The sequence below is a fragment of the Polyodon spathula genome, chromosome 9 (assembly GCF_017654505.1).
Source record: "Polyodon spathula isolate WHYD16114869_AA chromosome 9, ASM1765450v1, whole genome shotgun sequence".
In the NCBI taxonomy this organism is placed as follows: Eukaryota; Metazoa; Chordata; class Actinopteri; order Acipenseriformes; family Polyodontidae; genus Polyodon; species Polyodon spathula.
In genome coordinates, this window is record NC_054542.1 from 33,832,824 (window position 1) to 33,851,897 (window position 19,074).

Here is a 19,074-nt window from a genome sequence, read left to right on the forward strand (position 1 = left end):
TTAAGATTGCCGTGAAGGAAATAATCATGAACAACAGCAATGTATGGTGAAAGAACATGGATGTATTTTGATGAGGCACAAACACTAGTATTTTTCAATATAAGGTGATCCCACATGTATGGCCATCTCTATAGACACTGCAGTATTTTGAGGAAAGCTGTATCAGAGTACCTACGTCAAGTACAAGTGTTAAGAGGGGCTTGTGTAGCCCCTCATTAAAGGAACAGGATGAATGTCTCAATGAGTGAACTCACAATGAGGGTGCCACTGCAAATCAATGGATACCCAACACTATTATTATAATCACCACCAGTGAATTCACAGCAATTGCAAAGGAACAAAGGCAATCTGAAAGACAAGTCAAGGATGCTTTCAACACCTGCATGTCAGACATCTGCACTATACTACACAAGCAGCCTGCAATGATGAAAATAGACTGCACATCTCACACAGTCGAACCTGTAGTGCCACAAAAAAAATGCATATACACAAAGCAATCGGCTTTTGCATGTGTGAAATGTATGTAAACTGAAAGAAAAGGTCAAAATAGACCAGACTTAGCTGACAAGGAATCATTTGCTCCTGTGAAGTAAAGAAGAAAAACAACATTTGAGAACGTTTTGTGTTTTTGGCACTTGAAACAGCAGAGGAGAGTGTAGGTCTATTTTTCGTTTATTTTTTTTACTTTTGTATTTCAAATACATGTAATGAAAACGTAATGTCTAAGCTCATAACACACATCTTTGTGTGTATTCTACACTGCTCTCAAACGTAATTTTTGTTGTTTGCAAAGCATAAAGCAGACGTAACTGAAATACATTTGTTGTGCTTTTGGCACTGTTTACACCACCATCAAACTGCAACACGCTCTTCTGAGAAGGAGCCTTTCGGATGTACATTATAGTCATGGAATTCTTCTACAGCAAGTGCCCATTTGGTACCTGCTACCTCTGATGGCAGTGTATGTTTGACATCAGCTCGAAGAGGCGATTGCTAACCTCAACTCTGAGCAGATGCTCCCACCAGCTCACAGAGCTGTGTAATAAGGTGGATTATGATTGTTCCTTTTTTTTCCTGTTCTCTTTATTAGCCTAAAGACTTGGGGAAAATCCTATGCCACCGTAAAGGTCCTGAGAAACCTTTTTGTTTGTGTAAAGCAAGGTGTTAAGAACACACGTTGCGTCTGGTTTATGCCTTCGCGCTTGAATGCTCCTTTTGAACTGTCTTTTTCTTAAATTCAAACGGTAAATATATTTTTTCCACACTGGTACAATAATTATAAGAAGTGGTGCTCGTGGGCATAAAGAGAAGGTTTCAAAGCAGTGCCATCTCCATGTGGTTCACTGGATAACCCTTTATCCACCATCTTCAGCTTTCATTCCACTGCTTTATTGCCTGTGGCTACATTTCTATCTCTGCATCAATTAGCACAGTGATTAATACAACAAGCAAGCAGTTTAGAGGTAATGGCACACAATTAACATCTCATTCCACTATAAAGGGTATGCTAAATACCCTAGCCACTGCTTTTTCTGCCTGGAATTGAAATAAGTGTTTGTCCTAATTCATATGCTATCTAATGTGAAGTGGGCCTGCTTTGTACAGCACTAGACCATTAATCTAATTATAGCGAGCTGCAAATGAAGTACTGACTATCCAGAGAGGCTGAATAAAGTAGTGCTTTTGTCATTTAGCTTGACGCAGCCGCGAAGCAGGATCACACTTCACGTGCCAGTGCTGGAAATAAAGTGCCGTCTGAATATTATCCAAACCTGTTGCACTAATATATATATATATATATATATATATATATATATATATATATATATATATATATATATATATATATATATATATATATATATTAGTCTAATTAAGACCACATTGCAAACACAACTGGGCGCATCCTTAAATAAAGCTGTAGATGTGCTGTCATGTGGTTTGCAAGGAAAAAGTCCTTGGAGTGCTGTTGGATTAAATGATGCATCCTGATTGACAGCTACCTTGAGACTTTGCTGATGGAGCTGTCAAAGCATTATGCCAACAGGCTGCTCCAGTGACTGCAGATGTACTGAGCTCTGAGGCTTGCAAAGATTTTTTTTTTTACATGTACTCATTTATTTTTCTTTCATATTCTCTCACCAAATAAAGGTTATTCAAGTCCATGGAATACACATAAATGTTAAGCTGACATCTCATAGGGTATGCATACTATTACAAATCTGTTTACGCTTGCCATCAAAATGAATACCATAAAAAATGTAAAATGTATTAATATGCTGTGGATCAAATTATATACTTTTTTTTTCATATTAACAAATTACCACAAAATACTTCCAAAGAAAATCTTAACTGTTTGGGTTTGGCAAGTGTTTAATGCTTTAAGTGTACTGATTGTTTTTAAATCCTGTAAAATTATAGTATTAATATAAGATGGGAACAGAAGTCAGCATGGATGCATCTGCTTGCATTTTTACAGATTATATGGCAGGTTATCATCAAGCAGTTGACACAATAAGAACAACTATCGTCACTATGTGTTGACAAATCTAGTTTAATGCATAAAGAAATTCTACAACAAACGTTTAGACTAGAAGTTATCTCAATGTTTGTTTTAGTATTCTTATACTTCCATTGAGTGTTTTATAATACTTGATAAAGTAAATGACAATTAAAAATACAGAAAAGCCTGCTATACACGTCTTCCAGGATGGAAATATAGCAACTCTGAAGTTGCACAGCATTTTACCCATTCCAGATTTCACTGAAAGCTTACTTGGGTCACCCTAAGATTCAGTGACTTTATAGCATTGTAAAGCAAAATCTGAAACTTCTCATACTGATGTGCAAGAGGGTTTTTTTTTGTTTGTTTGTTTTTTTTTAATCCTTGACTTTAAAACATTTTACTGGAATTAATACTGTGAAAATTAATTTTACAGAACCTTACTATAATATATAAAACTATTGGTAATCCAAATGAATTATTAAAAACAGAAGTCACTGCATTAAGACTACAGCTGATTAACATGCAGGTGACTGTTGAAAGTAGAACTGCTTTTCCCTGATTAGCAATGATGAGGTATGCGCACCAAACACTGCAGACAATGTGGTGGGGGTGGGGGTGGGGGTGGGGGTGGGGGTGTGAGTGACCACCCTCAGACCACATTTGCTCATCAGTTTTTTTTTCTCTTTACTGTCTGGTTTCATTTGTGAACAAAAGCTAACTGTGTGTGCTGAACAAGATCAAGGACCGCCTTTTCCTCTGTGGAAAAGTGGAAAAATAAACATAATATTATGCGATACCTTCTGTTACTTTCAACCACACATCTGCATTATTATAATATTCAGCTTAGACCCAGCTGTTGGTTAAAGTGGTTTTTTTTTTTGTTTTTTTTTCCCCCTCCCCCTCAGGAGTATCTTCTTATTCTTACACCCCCATAGGAGGGAGCTGTGCATCAATGACATAGTCTGCTATGATAAGCAGTAATATATAAAAAAAAAAGATTACGTACTGTAACTTAGCATCAACTATGTGAACCCCTTGTTTAAGATTCAAGACACTTCATTCCCATTACAATCAACATTTCACACTGGGAAGTTGAACAGGATTGTGCAAGTTCAAATGTTACACTACTACTAAAGAGACTTGTTTTTAGAAGTAGACAAACTTTCTGAGTTTTTCGTCATTGTGTTTTGCGTTATAGCACCGCTATATGTACACAGTATATGTAATATCTTAAGCACTGTAGTTAAGCCTTCTGTTTATATACTTTGTGTGTGTCTACACTAAATCTCTTCTATTGTGTGTGATTTGAAGCAGACACATTGTTGGAACGCAATCTCTTTAGTTGTATTAAGCAGGGACCAGTAAGTCATCAGTAAGGGGGGAATTATAACAGCAATAGAATAGACAAGAGAACAAATCCATTAAATCTGTTGATTTAAGTAATTATGTGATTATTTTTTAATATATTTTGTTATTAATGTTGACAAATCGATTAAAAAAAAAAAGAAAAAGAAACTGCTTAATCCTGATAGCATTTTTTTCTGTCACACGTTGTTGTTAGTTTTATTCAGATTTTACTGAGTTTTTAAATGTTGCCTCCTATATTTATATTGTAAATACCGTATTACTTTGAATTACCGCCGCCCTTGAATAACCTCCGCACTCAGAGATCAGATTTGTAATAGACACCGCCCCTTAAATAAATAGCTTTCTCAATAATTAAATATGTAATTTTCTTCCCCTACTCCAGCTCAAATAAACACAACACTTAATAGAGAAACGCATAAAAAACACAGTGTGGCAAAATATTACAAATAGAAACACAATTATAATTAGACAATTAAAATAAACTTAAAGTGTATTCAAAATAATACAGTTGCACACTGGCGCATGCCGGTATTTTACTGTAAAGTGTTTGGGACCCAGACAAAAAAAGAATGCCATAGATACACAGCACTATGTACCGATACTGGTGTAGGAGTAAATACAGCAGCACTAAAACACACACACACACACATACACATACATATATATGAATTAGCAATACAAATAATACATTTTACTTGTAGTGCAGGACCTGTATGATTTGTTATTTTACTTTCTTAAATACATTTCTGTTTTGGTTGTATGCACGGTATTTTTGCTAATAAGAGACACTGGGGATAGCCACGGGATAAATTCATCTTCCCCATCGAAGCCCTGCCTGGATCAGGAGACTGGGAGTGTTTAGTTGTCTTGCTGGTTGAAGAGAAAGAAACGCAACATATATTAAAGACTCTTGGAAACTGCTGTAAGAAAAGAAAGGGAAGATAAATGGACGGTGCTGAATTGACAATTGTTTTTGTAGATGAGGAAAAAAGTTACGAGAAATAGATGTGTACAATTAATTATTTCAGCAATTTTTTTGCAAAACTCCAAAAATACTAATTTAAAGTATTCGTACCCTTTGATGATAGTATTGTCTACAAGGTGCTAGAAATTTCAATATGATAATGCAGAACATAATTCTAGAAAATAGAAAATTCTGGATTGTAGGAGAACATTCTTCGAGAGTATAAAAGGGTTAGGCATAGGATGATTGCTGTCATTACCAGTAAGTCAATGTGTGGAAAAAGTAAAGAGCTATCTGAAGAAAATGATTTATTGTCATAAATCTGGAGAACGATACAAGAAGATTTCCAATCATTTGAGTAAACCAATTTCAACTATTGTCTCTATTATCAAGAAGTACAAGAAGGTTCTTTCACCAACAGCAAGTAGAAGAATTGTGAGGATGCTAATAACAATCTGAGATTGACTGCCAAAGATATTCAGAGTGAATTGGCTGGAAGTGGTATTGGGGTTTCTATTTTTCTGTCCAGTATTGCATGGTGAAGGTCTCAATGGTCGCAGGCCAAGGAAAAAGCCACTCTTAGGAAAACGTCACAAGGACAATCGCTTAAAGTTTGCAAAATGGCATTTGAATGATGGATATGAGTTCTGGTTAAAGATTTTGTGGCGTGATAAAACAAAAATCGAGCTATTTGGTCACGCTGATAGTCATTACGTTTGGAGAAAGTCTGGTGAGGCATATAAAGAAAAGAAAACCATACTTACTGTCAAGCATGGAGGTGGTAATGTCGTTCTATGGGGATGTTTTTACTCTAATGGCACAGGAAATTTAGTTCTAATACAGGTAAAATGGATTACGTAGCATACCTAAAGATATTGGCCAATCATCTAAAACTTGGTTTAAAGCGCAACTGGACGTTCCAACACGACAAGGATCCAAAGCACACGTCAAAATTTACTTCAGAATGGTTAAAGAAGAATAAAATCAAGGTTCTGGAATTGCCTAGTCAAAGTCCCGATATAAATCTGATTGAGAATCTTTGGTATGAGTTGAACAAGGCTGTGCACAAGAGAAGTCCTCGGAATTTTAATGAAATACACACTTTTGTGTTGTGTAGCCACAAAAGAAATTTAAAAAAAATCAAAATTTAGTTATATATATATATATATATATATATAAATATATATCTATATTAATAATTATTACATATTATATCTATATATAATAATATATATAATATTGGCCAACGTGGGTTTCAGGTTTCAGATACACAGTGAATTATGTCACTGCCCATCGAACGGTCTTACATGCTGTACGATAACATTATTTTTCTTTTAATCGAAAAATACACTTTAATCACAAAGTTTTAAAATATTGAAAATAAAAATAATGATCCCATCAGTATCTGTATTGTTTAGTACAACACGTATGTTGAAGTAATATATAGTATGCAGATTTGTGTAGATAACGTTATATTTTAAGATCCAGTGGTTTTAGGAACAAGTACTTGATATTATTTGGAAGGCTTCTAACATTACAATGTAGTATGTGAGTATTGTTTATTTCAACTGTAATACTGGGATCCATTTCCAATATCAACCCTTAAATACTATATAACGTCATATGTATCTCCAGTACTAAAAAGTAAATATTGCTTACTCTCAATTTTAGAGTAGAGAAATGATAGGACTAATTTACTAAAAACTGAGCAACTTCTACAAAAAGGGGGGTGCTTAACAGGTTTATATAAATGTGTAAACTTTTATTCCGTTATTTAAAAAATGTGATGACGTATTGCACTGTAAACCCTTTCTAATTGTATCTTTTATATAATAGTGCGCAATTAAATGTACAGTATATGTAAGAACTGGCGTGTGAATATGTAGTAACACTATCATTTGTACATATTTAAGTTTATTCTGTATATTTATCTAATTTAACGTTGCAAACATTTTAATTATTTATTAATAATTCATCTTTTGTACTTACTCTACATTTGTACATTAACTGTATATTTTACTTGAGAATATGATGAAAATTGTCATACCCTATACAAGCTTTTTGCAGAAGACTGGAGGATATATTTTGCCACTCCTCCCAGCTAATCTGCTCAATAGGTGGACTTTCTTCTTCTGACTAGCCTCTTCAATACGATTCAGAACTGAAGATTAACTGGTCTGTGGGCCAAGAACCTTGATGTGTCCACTCCAGTGTTAAAACATGTCATTAACATTTACTGCATGCTATGATGCCTTCTACCGCATATTCTCATACAACTTGTCTAAAATATGATACATTGATCAAACTGACTGCAGTAGTCTGACTGCGCCATCTACAAAGGCAGATTTCTTAATTTTTTTATGGTACAATAGAATCCCAACAGGACAATGCCCAGTAGAACTCTGTTCTAATTGGATAGGCTTGCCCGCTAGTACAGTATTCCTATAGGGCTATGTTAAATCGTCTTTTAATCCGATAAGGAATGATATTGCAGTATTCCAGCAGGGCCAGTCTTAGTAACGCTGCATTCTAATGTTGCTGTATCCTGTAGTGCAGTATTTCAATAAGGCTGTGTTTGTAAGTGACGTATTCTAATTGTGCCAGTCCCAACTGTGCAGCTTTCCAGTTCACCCCACTCCAGCCTGCCTCCTGGTTATTTGTCCCCCTCTAGGATAGCGGAAAAACATATTAACATTCTGCATGCACCATGATGTGGATAAAGTCATTTGTACTGTACTGTGCCCACTAATTTCAGTATTCAAATATGGGACACATTATGGGAGCTAATTCAGAATACAATGGCAGCACAATCTAGTGTAATTATACATTCTTCACTTCCTTCAGTGCTTAATGCTCTGCAATAAGTGTACAATTATCTTTGGTAGATATTCTGCACAAATAGCCTGTTTGTTGGATTGTCATAAGAGTGTGCGCTTCAAGCATTTGCTTCTCCAGCCTGTGATTCAGAAGAATTTAATACAAGCAGAAGGCTTTCATTTCCCTGAGAGATTTAATACTCATGTTCTGATTGCAAAATATGTACTCCAGCGTAACAACGTGCACAAGCTGCGCCTGCCGTATGAGAAGTGCCACATCAATCTATTTTCTTCAAAGATTATGTTATTTTCCCAGGCAAATGAAACAGGTGCTTTGTACTGGGTGTTTTGGATCTGCTTTTCATGAAACCGCAGAGCTTTTACTACGCTTTCACTTTCTGGGAAGGCTTATAATAGTTTGCTTTGATTTAGAATTGTTTAACAATTTAGATTATTGGTTTTTCAATAGAACATTTCTGACATTTGTTAAAGCTTGAAAATGTATTCTTATTGATACATCATTTGATGCAACAAAAAACATAATTATTTGTTATGAAATAGCCTTAAATGGTTTGTTATTTGTAAAAAAATAAAAACATAAAAAGATGCATTTTATTATTATTATTATTTTTTTTTATGAGTCACTGTATCTATAATGAACTACCTCACCACATCCAACATTTCAATTATATCATCCAAGGAGCAGGATTTTTAATTTGATCTTTGATATTTCTTAGCAAAGAGTGGTTGTGGCACGGTATGAATAATTCACTATATTTACATGCTCTTTTTTCTGCACTGTTATGTTTGTTTATGCTAGCTGACCAAAAAATAAAACAGATTACAATATCTAAAACAGACATTTATTGCCATCTGCTGGATTTCTAGTTTTACTGCACCGTGGCCAAATGCACTGTACAATTTTTCATTTTGTATTTTTTTTAATTTTAGTTATTTATTTACCCAGGAGATCTGCATCTCGCTTACAAGGGAGTCCTGGCATCAAAATATAACATTTATAAAATCAATGTCAAAAATAGGCAGATCATTCAAACAGGACAAAAACTGTTAAAACTATCAAACAGACAATAATACAAAATAAATGCATAAAAAGGTCTAAACAATTCCAATTAATATGATTGTGGATTTGCAACCTTGTTCAGATTTAAAACAGATATTGTAAAGAGGCCATTTTTATGCTTGAAGGGAATGAATTCCAAAGACGAGATGCTTGATATACAAAGGCACGTTAGCCCATAGTAGATCTCAGTGTAGGGATTTAAAAAGTAGCTGCATCATTTGATCTTAGTTTGTTACATTATTAATTGTGTGTGTGTCTGTATGTGTATGTATGTGTGTGTGTATATATATATATATATATATAGGTTTTATTATTATTATTATTATTATTATTATTATTATTATTAATAATAATAATAAAATGTTATTATAATAACAATAATACAAATAATACCGGCAATAAGATAAGGTTAGGCAGAAGACATATCTTGTTGATCAGTCTCTTATAATTTAGATTTGTGGCTTCACTATTTTATCGTACAGTGTCCTGGAATAGATAAATATAGGACGCTATGAAAGTATAATTTTTATGGTAAGACGTGGTAATAATGATGCATGTACATAAATAACTATCACACTGATAATCTCTGTCCTTTGAGGTGTAACCCACTCCATATTGTACAGTATAGATTTAATTCCTAGGAATGTACCCTGTAACAGTGCAGTGTGAGGGTTAAAATGCTTTATCCCAGCTGTAAGTCATTTTTATCTTAAAAAGAAAATAAACACAATCCTGCTGTGAAATCTTAAAAAAAAAAAAAAAAATAATAATCTAATATAGCATTTTATTTAGTTAATATTTCATATATTATTTTAAACACATGTTCTTTGTTTTGTATTGACAATAAAATAAAAAATTTAAAAAATGTGTTTTTTTTCATTCAGTTTAACGTCCGGGTGCTGAGCAAACTGGCAGCCGAGCTGAGCAGACACATGCCCGAAAAAGTACCAGAGGACACCAGCAGCATCCTGAGATCACCAATGCCTGGCACAGTAGTGACTGTCTCTGTCAAACCTGGGGATGCAGTAAGTAAATTGCTACTATTGTTATCTGTGCTGTTAGGGTCTCATAATGATGGGCATCAAACAAAGCTTTGACACTTTAATAAAATACAGTATCTTGGTCAACTAGATAAGATTTGAAAAATCCTGTTTGTATTGTCTGTCCTTCTATTATTCCATTATAAAGGTTCATTATGAGTTTGTATTATACTTGCACACACACACACACATATATATTTATATAAAATTTGCCACTGTACGAAATTAATAAATTCACACAGCAGCCTGTTTTTATTTCTGACTTGATACGGCACTTCAGAGACAGTAAAGATAACTGTTATATGAGCTATTTGTGTTTCAAAAAGACTAAACTAAAAAATAAAATATCTGTTCCCTGGCGTGTCTGATTTAATTGTATTCATGTGATAGTGATACACTTTCTTGTGCAGAAGTAAACTAAATCACATTACTATCGGTAGTTGGGAAAATAATCATGATACCATTTCTGGCTATCAAATTAGTGTTTTAAACAAAACAGTCATGGGGGATATCCTGTGCGTTTTTCAAGCGTTCTTTTATTCAGCTTCATCTATTATTGCTCAGGCTACAGTGTAGGCTACCAGGCTACTTCCAAGTTGTTCAAACGGCAGCAAAAGTACACAATTTCAAACGAGTGTCTGAATAATGTTCTTTATCGGTTGTAATAGCCCTGGCTGTTGAAAGAGGGCCATTATAATTTCACGGCTGAGTTGTTGAGAAGGAACAGTGCACTTTTTAAAAGGCAGTGTCAACTTTACTTAAATGTACCTGCATTCTGCTTTTCACTGTTTGAAACGTATGCTTAAATGAATGTTTAAAGACTAGGATAGCCTTTCACATGCTGTTAAGGAAGATTATCAGTAAGCTGTGCTTGTTTTCAACAGGGAATAGCAATTTGTCAATTTAAAGAATGGATATGGAATAGTAAAATTAAAGAGTAGAGCATGTTCCAGTTTAATTGGAAAAGCTTTTATTTAAACGAGCAATAGTTGTATTCTTGATTGGGTGTGTGTATCTGTCTATACTTAAGAGAAAGGAAGTGATATTTGTAGGTATTTTTTATTTATTCACTTTTTTATACAGTGATTTTTTTATTTTTTTATTTTTTTTTTTTAAATTAAGAATATGGTTATTTAAGCCTACATGTGATAGTAATAGACACACACAAGTAAAAAAATTTGCACATCCTAAAAATAAATATGATTTGATATACTGCCAGATAACTTGAATAGAAGCTGCTCTAACATATTATTATGATTTTAAAACGTCGATTTGAAAGTATTTATAAGTATGTAAGTATCATATATTGTGTTACTGCACTGTTGCAGGCCATTGGCCGAAATGCGTCTGCGTGAATGCGCTTCATTGTTTTTTCATAATGATGTTAATATTATAATACATATATAAGCTTAACAGCAGACACCTGATGAGTGCTTGACTTTTTACGACATTCTGTATATTTACTTGAGCCTATAGCACACAGTCAATACAAGAACATTGCTCTTTTAGCGTGCTCCTATTCTTTCAATTTTACTTAACAACAATTGGGTAAATGTATTTCTACACATTTGTATTGTTTATTATTATTATTATTATTATTATTATATTATTATTATTATTATTATTATTATTATACATTAGTGGTGTCTCTTTTGTATAAAGGCTTATAGGGCTGAATTCTGAAGTACTGTATTTGCAAGACAAGGTTTTGGATTTCGTAATAAGAAAGGGGAGTGAAGTCAGTGCAGTAGTAGTTGTGGTGTAGATTATAATACATATACAGTAAAAAAAAAAAAAAAAACCTTACTCCATGAGGAGTAGGCTGGGACAAAGTCCACGTTGTTGTTTTTTTTAAGTGTGTGCGCTTTCCTTCTGCAGCTGTTTGCCGTGGGCTTTGCGTAGCCGAACATTTGACCAGCATATTATGTGATCCTCTGACCTTAGGTTGTCAATTTTAATTGTGTGGCTTTAATTACAAAAACACATTTACTGTGTTGAAAGGGACTAAAGTTAAATATTTCCTCTCTAACACTAACCTTGTGAGTTAGAATGGAAACAGAGTAGTATCAGCTATCTGGGTTAAATATGTGCTAGGCTGGTCTGGACTTAGTTGGCATGTTTTGCCTGTTCGTCAGGGTTGGCTTGTCCAGGTTCAGCTGTTCATAGAGGGATACATAACATTTAACAAGCTCTTTATTAACAACCACACTCTCCAGCATTTTATCTTTTGATTTTGTTTAACACTTCTTTTAGTTTCCTGTTGAAACAGCCCTTACAGTAACCCCTTTTCTAGTTAATAAGTTAATTTTCCTTGAAAATAATATAGCTGGGAAGTGGTGAAACTGAGATGTTCTTCGACCAGGCTTTTTTTTTACTTTTTATTTATTTTATCTTATTTTTTTAAATAAAAGAAAAGATTAAAAAGCAGCCCTGCGGCCAGGGCATCAGCATGTACATTTTCACATTTGAACACTATCTGTCAATGGGCCAGATTGTTGTCTTTTTGTTTCACTTGAGAGTTTGAAATACTGTTAATATGTTGTTATCCATATCCTTGCGTCCATAGCTTCATGCTGAAAAAGTTTTTTTTTTTTTTTTCCTGACTTGAACAATATTCTTTCTTAAAATATGATTGAATAAATAAATGCAGCGCAAAAATAAGTAAACACAAGATATTATCTCGCAAAAGCTATTACGCCATTAATTCCTGCATTAAACTAAATGAATCGACTATTGGCAGAGGGGAAAGTATTTTGGGGATTCAGTGCAGTGGTGTACTATGAAAAAACAGAAGAAATACATAAAAAACATGTAGTTTGGAACATGGTAGAGTACTGCTTAACAATTATTTTATTTATATTTATTTATATTTATTTACTTTTTTTACACCTTTTGAATAGATTCAAATTGCAATCACCTTTCTTCCCTAATCGAACCCTTGAATCTGATTTGGTGAAAAGATTAATTATTCTTATTTTTGCTTCCCCCCCCCCCCCCCCCCCCCCCCCCCCCAAACCTACAGTATGTGCCTAACATACATGCCGTATGGTTTTCTTTTTATGATGAATTGACTGCACTGAAGATACAAGCCCTCCATTTCCCCTCAAAGTACATAAGGGATGCCCAATTACACCCCGCTCCCTTTCAACGAGCGTGCACTGCAGTGAGGAAGTACTGCAGTTCATTGTAGCAGCGGCTACCTGCCTACTGAGCTGTTGTGTAGTGAGAGGAGCTCAATGCAACACCTGGTACCCTGGCGAGGGTCTGGCTTCTCTGAGAAATAACCAGGGCCAGCCAGTGACAATTGGGAGTTTGTGGTGTGGCAGTGATTGTCTTATTGCAACCGGCTCAGCTGAAGGGATTAAAAGATGTAAAACAAGAATCTTTTCTTTTTATTTCACATCTAGCCTAGAAAGAAGTAGAAAACACAAAAAAGTTTCAGGCATTGTTGTAAAAGTTCACTGTCTGCCTGGTACTAGGACTAAGAATGCAAGTGCTCTTTCATGAATAGATTTTAAAAAAAAAAAACAGTGTACTAGGGTTATTTGTAGTTTAGCTTTAAAGTTAGCTTTACCATTGTGAAAAAGAAAACAGCATGTCATAATATATATATATATATATATATATATATATATATATATATATTATTATCAATGTTTATTCGAAATCTATTCCATATGCACACACATTGTACGAATGTGTTTGTACACTGAAATACTGTATTCATTTGTAAGTCATACCACTTTATTAGAGGGCTTTTAATGGTACGTTTTCTAACTGGTTACAAGTGTAATGTTTTATTCACAACATTAAAACATTTAAGAAATGAAACACAACCCAACCCCCCCCACTGTGGACCAGACTCCTCTCCCTCCTTTTGAGAAGCATAGTGACTAATGCGATCTAAACAAGTCTGAGGTACTGGCTTAGCGGTTCCTTTGTGTCTTCAGTGAAACTCTTTCTGAACTAGTTATCCAACTCTACTTGGTTTTTTCCCCACTTTTCTTTATATTTAGTGCTCATTAGAGGTGTCTAATTGACAGCACTGGATAATACAATACAGCAGACTGAAATAGCAAAAACCCAAGTGTTCCTTTGTGCCTGAACACAGTCTTGAGGAAACCTGTGTCCCAGTTATTCAACTTTTTGTTTTTTCTTGTACATAATGGTTGTGAAAAGGGCCACAGTGACAGCAATGGCAACCTGGGTCAGTGTTTATACCCAGAGCAGTTAGCCACAGGGCATGCATCCCACCACACTGCTACCACCCAGCGGTGACCCATTCTGCTCTGGAGAAAGGGAGAGAGGGAAAGCTGAAGCCACTCAAATTCTGTCTCATGGAAATTATTCTTAAGCACCAACAGACTGAAGTGTCCTAGAGGTCACATGCTCACTAATTCACCTGAGCTGTAATCTAGGTGGTTTATTACCAAAAATTTCAACCCAAACATGTACTGGTAAATCAAATTTAAAAAGTAAAGTTGCCACTTACACCAAATCAAAGACTTTTGCGTGTTTGTATAATTGAATAAACAGTATGAGCTCTCAAACTGTGCTATCACTTTTACCTTGATTAACACAGCAACAACACAACCAAATCATGGTGATACAATGTAAATGTATACATCGTTTTAAATCATTCTCGTTCACTTTTAACAAAATAGAAAGAGACTGACCAGGAAACAATAACTATTAATTAATTATGTGGTGGTGCTGGTTATTATTATTATTCTTATTATTATTATTATAATTAAAGAAATAAACTGTACATTTTAGTGGAGGCATCATGATGATTTAAATTATACAAAGTATGCAGAGATAGTTTTATTGATTCAGAGATGCAGATAATAGAGAAACAAAGGTTTGGAACAGGGACAGTATTCCGTAATAAGGGCAAAGGATTAGCCAAGAGATCTTTGGTTTGTATCCCAGTTACTGTCAGACAGATTACATTTAAGAGAGGCTTGCTCTATTGAAAAATGTGTCCCCATTAGTTACTGTAAGGAGAGGCATTGTTTGTCTCTTTGTTGTCTCGTGTGTTTGGTTGTTTTGTTTGTTTGTTGTCTCATCAGCCTGTGTAACTCTCAGGGATGGTGTTACAATCTGATAGAATCAAAACTTTACATCTTGGTGGAACTGGTGAGGCCAAATAAGTTACACAAACAAAATACACTACAAAGTACATACTGTGTAGATTGAAATACAAGCATAGCACAGTATGCTCCCAAATAACACAAAACATATCCTGAAAAATATTTCTTGCTGTAGGTTAATTTTTATTTGGAAAAACAATTCAAGAAATAAACAGTAACTTTAAATATACAGGCTCGACAGCCCCTGCAGGAGATATCAAGTATTGCAGTGCTAATTTATACAGTGTTAAACTGTCATTTTTCATATTTGTTTTTAGCAGAATCTCAAACCCTATTAAAAGAGAGACGTGTTATTGAGAGGCTTGTCTCATTGTAGCTTTGATGAAGTTACAGAAAACGTGAAAATGTTAATATACAAGCTGGTTTAGGTTCGTTCTAGGTAAACTATCTAGCATTTTACCTCCTGTTTGAATTTCTCTTTAAATCAGCATTTTACCAGATTGAAACTGAAGTACATTTAAATATTGCAAGTAAATTTATTTTTATTTTTCTAACAAGTAAACCAAATGCTGAGATCTTCATTTCCTTAAATGGTTTGACATGCAATCGCCCATAAACATGAGTATTATGGTAAATATTTTTCATGTGAATAAAAATAGACGTTGAATTGAACTTGGCACCAGGTTTGTGCCTAATTGCTTTGTTAATGTTTTTAAGGCGAATGTCACCCAGGTCTAGTAAACCTGGAGAAAAAAGGGAGAATAAAAACCCTAATTAAAGGATTTTCACTTTGTAGAGCAATCAGCAGGGTTCAGAATGATTCTCCTTCTTGGGTAGCTGCACTGCGGCAGAAGGTGATAGTGTAGTGGACCTCTGTCACCCCTCAGAGCCTTCTGTTAAATTTGGCAGAAAAACACTGGACCAAAGAAAGAACAAAGGAAGGACTATGCCATAGAAATAAATAAAGATTCTCAAAGAATGACTTAATTTGTTCTAATCTACAGAACGATTTGGTGCTTACTCTAGCAATGAAACATTTGAACAGGCAGGAAACGGTTTTGCTTTAATTGCCTGAATCATTCGGAAGTTCTTCACGTGCTGCCTCTATGCAGCAGATGCTGTGCATTAATTGGCCTGTGCAGGCCTGACCCAGGGTTCCTTACAGAGGGTTTAAATAGCTTATTTATTATGTGGTATAACCCGCCCATGATGTGAGCTTGCAAGTGTTGTGTTTCACGGTCTGCAGTTTCTCATGTCATGTGGGCTTCGAAACCTGTGTTTCTCGTGTAAAAGACTAGCAGCAGGTAAGCTCTAAATACCATCCATCAGGCCCTAATTTTTTTTCATCCGGATACTCCAATGACTGATGAACCTGTCTTTTGTATGAATGTTTAGCACTGTGGAAAGCCATATGCCACTGGCACCGATTCCTATGCAGCCTTCACAGTTCTGGAGATGAGCATAAATAAAAAAAAAAAAAAAAAAAAACACACCACCACCTCTTGACGCATAGTGTTCCCTTTGTGCCCGCCATTCATAGACATAGATCACTATTTACTGTACAAGAATACCTCGCTCATTGCAATCGAAACACAAAGCTTATTCCTTTGTGCTTGGGAAGGTAGATATTTTTTCAGTAACAGTACTTGCTAAGGGAGCGCTGATGTATTTATCCATCTGTTCCAAGCAGACCACAGCCCAGTGAAATGCCCACCCCCTTGTGGGAAGACCACAGCTGTTACTGTAAACCTTGTCCAGTAACTGTATCACCCTATTTTGCCTCTTCAAAGGTTGAAATTAAGAAGTTGGGCACTGTGCAGTCAGGCTTTGCATCTGCAATTTCAGACCTTTTTTTTCATTGTTCATGCTTAACAGAAATGAATAATGGGCACATTAACTGGTGCCTGTTAATAAATTCCCATTTCAATGCAGCATACCTTCTGTAAAATGCTTGATTCAGTTTGTTTATGTGAAAGAGGTCAGAGGAGTCTGAAACAGTTGTTTTTTTGGGTTTTTTTTTTTTTTGTTTCTTTTTCCATCCAAAGGACCGACGTGTGAAGATATTCCGGTTATAAGTCAGCTGTTGCATGTCATCTGCAATGAATATATATATATATATATATATATATATATATATATATATATATATATATATATATATATATGCATATATATATGCACTTGACAAATTTGGTGTGTAAATATGTTTAAATGTTCAAGACTTTGTGGACTGAGATTCAGTTATGTTCATAAAAAAAAAAAAAGACTGTCTTTTGTGTGGAAAGATCCATCTTTTAAAGGGATACTTTGAAACCATTAGAATTGCATAGCATCAATTTAAGAAAAAAAATATTCTCAAGGGAATGTGTTCACTCTGAAAATAAATGGAGTTTGATAGATTTCCATATTATTTATAACTTGATTTAATTGCATTTCGAAGACTTGCCAGTAAAACTGTAAAATTGGCAGTGTATATCCATGATAATCATTTTGCTGACCATGGCAAGCAGCTGGCTTTGCTGGATTTTTATTTCCCATCACTCACAATTAATCATCGGTCAAAGATGTTTGAAAGTCTGCAGAATGTGGCAAAATAGCATTTGACAGTCAGGCCTCCTTAAAATGTCAAGATTGTGGATTAAATGGGCCAAGTTTTCCTTCAAGCTAACTAATTTTGGTGTCAAGCAAGCTGCTGCCTAATGAGTGCCAGTTTGATAATCAGATGCGAATGTGAACCCTGACCCCATGTCAAAGGAGAGGATGCAGTAAGCTGGATGAAAGATACTGATTTTAAATCTTTAAAATTTACATCAATTAGATTCTGGGTGGAGAAGTACATCACGGACGATTTAGTTTTATCAAAGAGACTTAAAGGGCTTGTAACCATTTTATAAGACTTAACACTGAAGACGTCTTGTCATAATCGTTAAGTGTTTATCATGTGACTTATGAAGCCATTAGTAAAGTAGGCTCCAGTGGTTCATTGTGCAATACAACAAGAATGTATAACTGATGCAAATCAAGTAACAGTATTTGCTTTTTGCAGTTCAAGTAACCAGTATCTCAAATGGGATAAGGTGCAGAAAATTATTTAAATGTAGTCAGCTGTTAAACTTGAAGGGGAGGTATTATTGTAGTGTCTGTTTAAAATTCATAGGACTTTTAAAGTACTACTTAGTAAGCTTCCTAATTGAACAAAAATTAAACTGGCCTCCATGCTGCCTTTTTATTCAGGTTCATGTAGCTTGTTAATTCGTTTAATGTAGAGCAGGAATAGGGTAGGCTGTCCCCATTTCCCACTGTGATCAAGTTCAAGATGGAGTATGGATTATAAGCTGTATTATTCATTGCTGGAACTTAAAACCGATGTAGTGTGAAGTCCCAGTGAAAAGCATTTTATTCTTTAGATTAGTATTACATTAATGTTCAAGTGGTGTTTGGGCCATCTCTCATAGGCACATTTAATGTTAGTGTGTTGAATTACAGAGAACTATTGTAAAAACAATTAATAATTCTTGAACCTTTTGACTGTTTGCTTATACTGCAGGTGGCAGAGGGACAAGAAATCTGTGTGATTGAAGCAATGAAAATGCAGAATAGCATGACTGCTGCCAAAGCTGCCAAGGTATTTCTTATGGATGTGCTAATGGTATTTTAAATTGGAAGAATTCTGATTTATGCAATATACACAATGTAATTATTTATTTAGTTATTACAACCAAGTAGCTAATAATCACTTGCACACATACAGTACGGTATTTCTAATTACTTTATTTTGTATTATAACAGGACTAAAAACAATTTTTAAAAACACTTGATTCACTAAAGCATATGTATAGACAGAGCTTGTGCTTACTGATACATTTCCTTCTTCATTTTTACAGGTGAAAAGTGTGCATTGCAAAGCTGGAGAAACTGTAGGAGAAGGCGATGTACTTGTTGAATTAGAATAAATATGCGCATTTTCAAACAAAATCTCGGGAGGATGTATTTGGGACATTTAAATGCACTACACTTTCTAGATTTAAATCATACACAAAGCTATTTACCGTAAAATTAAAACATTCCCTATATAAATGGTTTTAATTTAAAATATATATATATATATATATAATCTATATTATATATATATTTATATATATATATATATATATATATCCCTAAAGGAAGACAGGGATTCCCCCGGAGGAATGTATAGTACTTTTA

General features: G+C 34.6%; 1 protein-coding gene across 1 annotated transcript in view; it reads left to right on the plus strand.

The window, feature by feature from the left end:
- Positions 1-18,937, plus strand: part of LOC121320693 (propionyl-CoA carboxylase alpha chain, mitochondrial-like) — a 150,132-nt gene extending 131,195 nt beyond the window's left edge. The window contains exons 22-24 of the mRNA XM_041259262.1: positions 9,620-9,760; positions 18,416-18,493; positions 18,753-18,937. Coding sequence (XP_041115196.1) covers positions 9,620-9,760; positions 18,416-18,493; positions 18,753-18,821 — 288 coding nt within the window. The 3' untranslated portion in view covers positions 18,822-18,937. The remainder of the gene's footprint in view (positions 1-9,619; positions 9,761-18,415; positions 18,494-18,752) is intronic.
- The last annotated feature ends 137 nt before the right edge of the window (positions 18,938-19,074 follow it).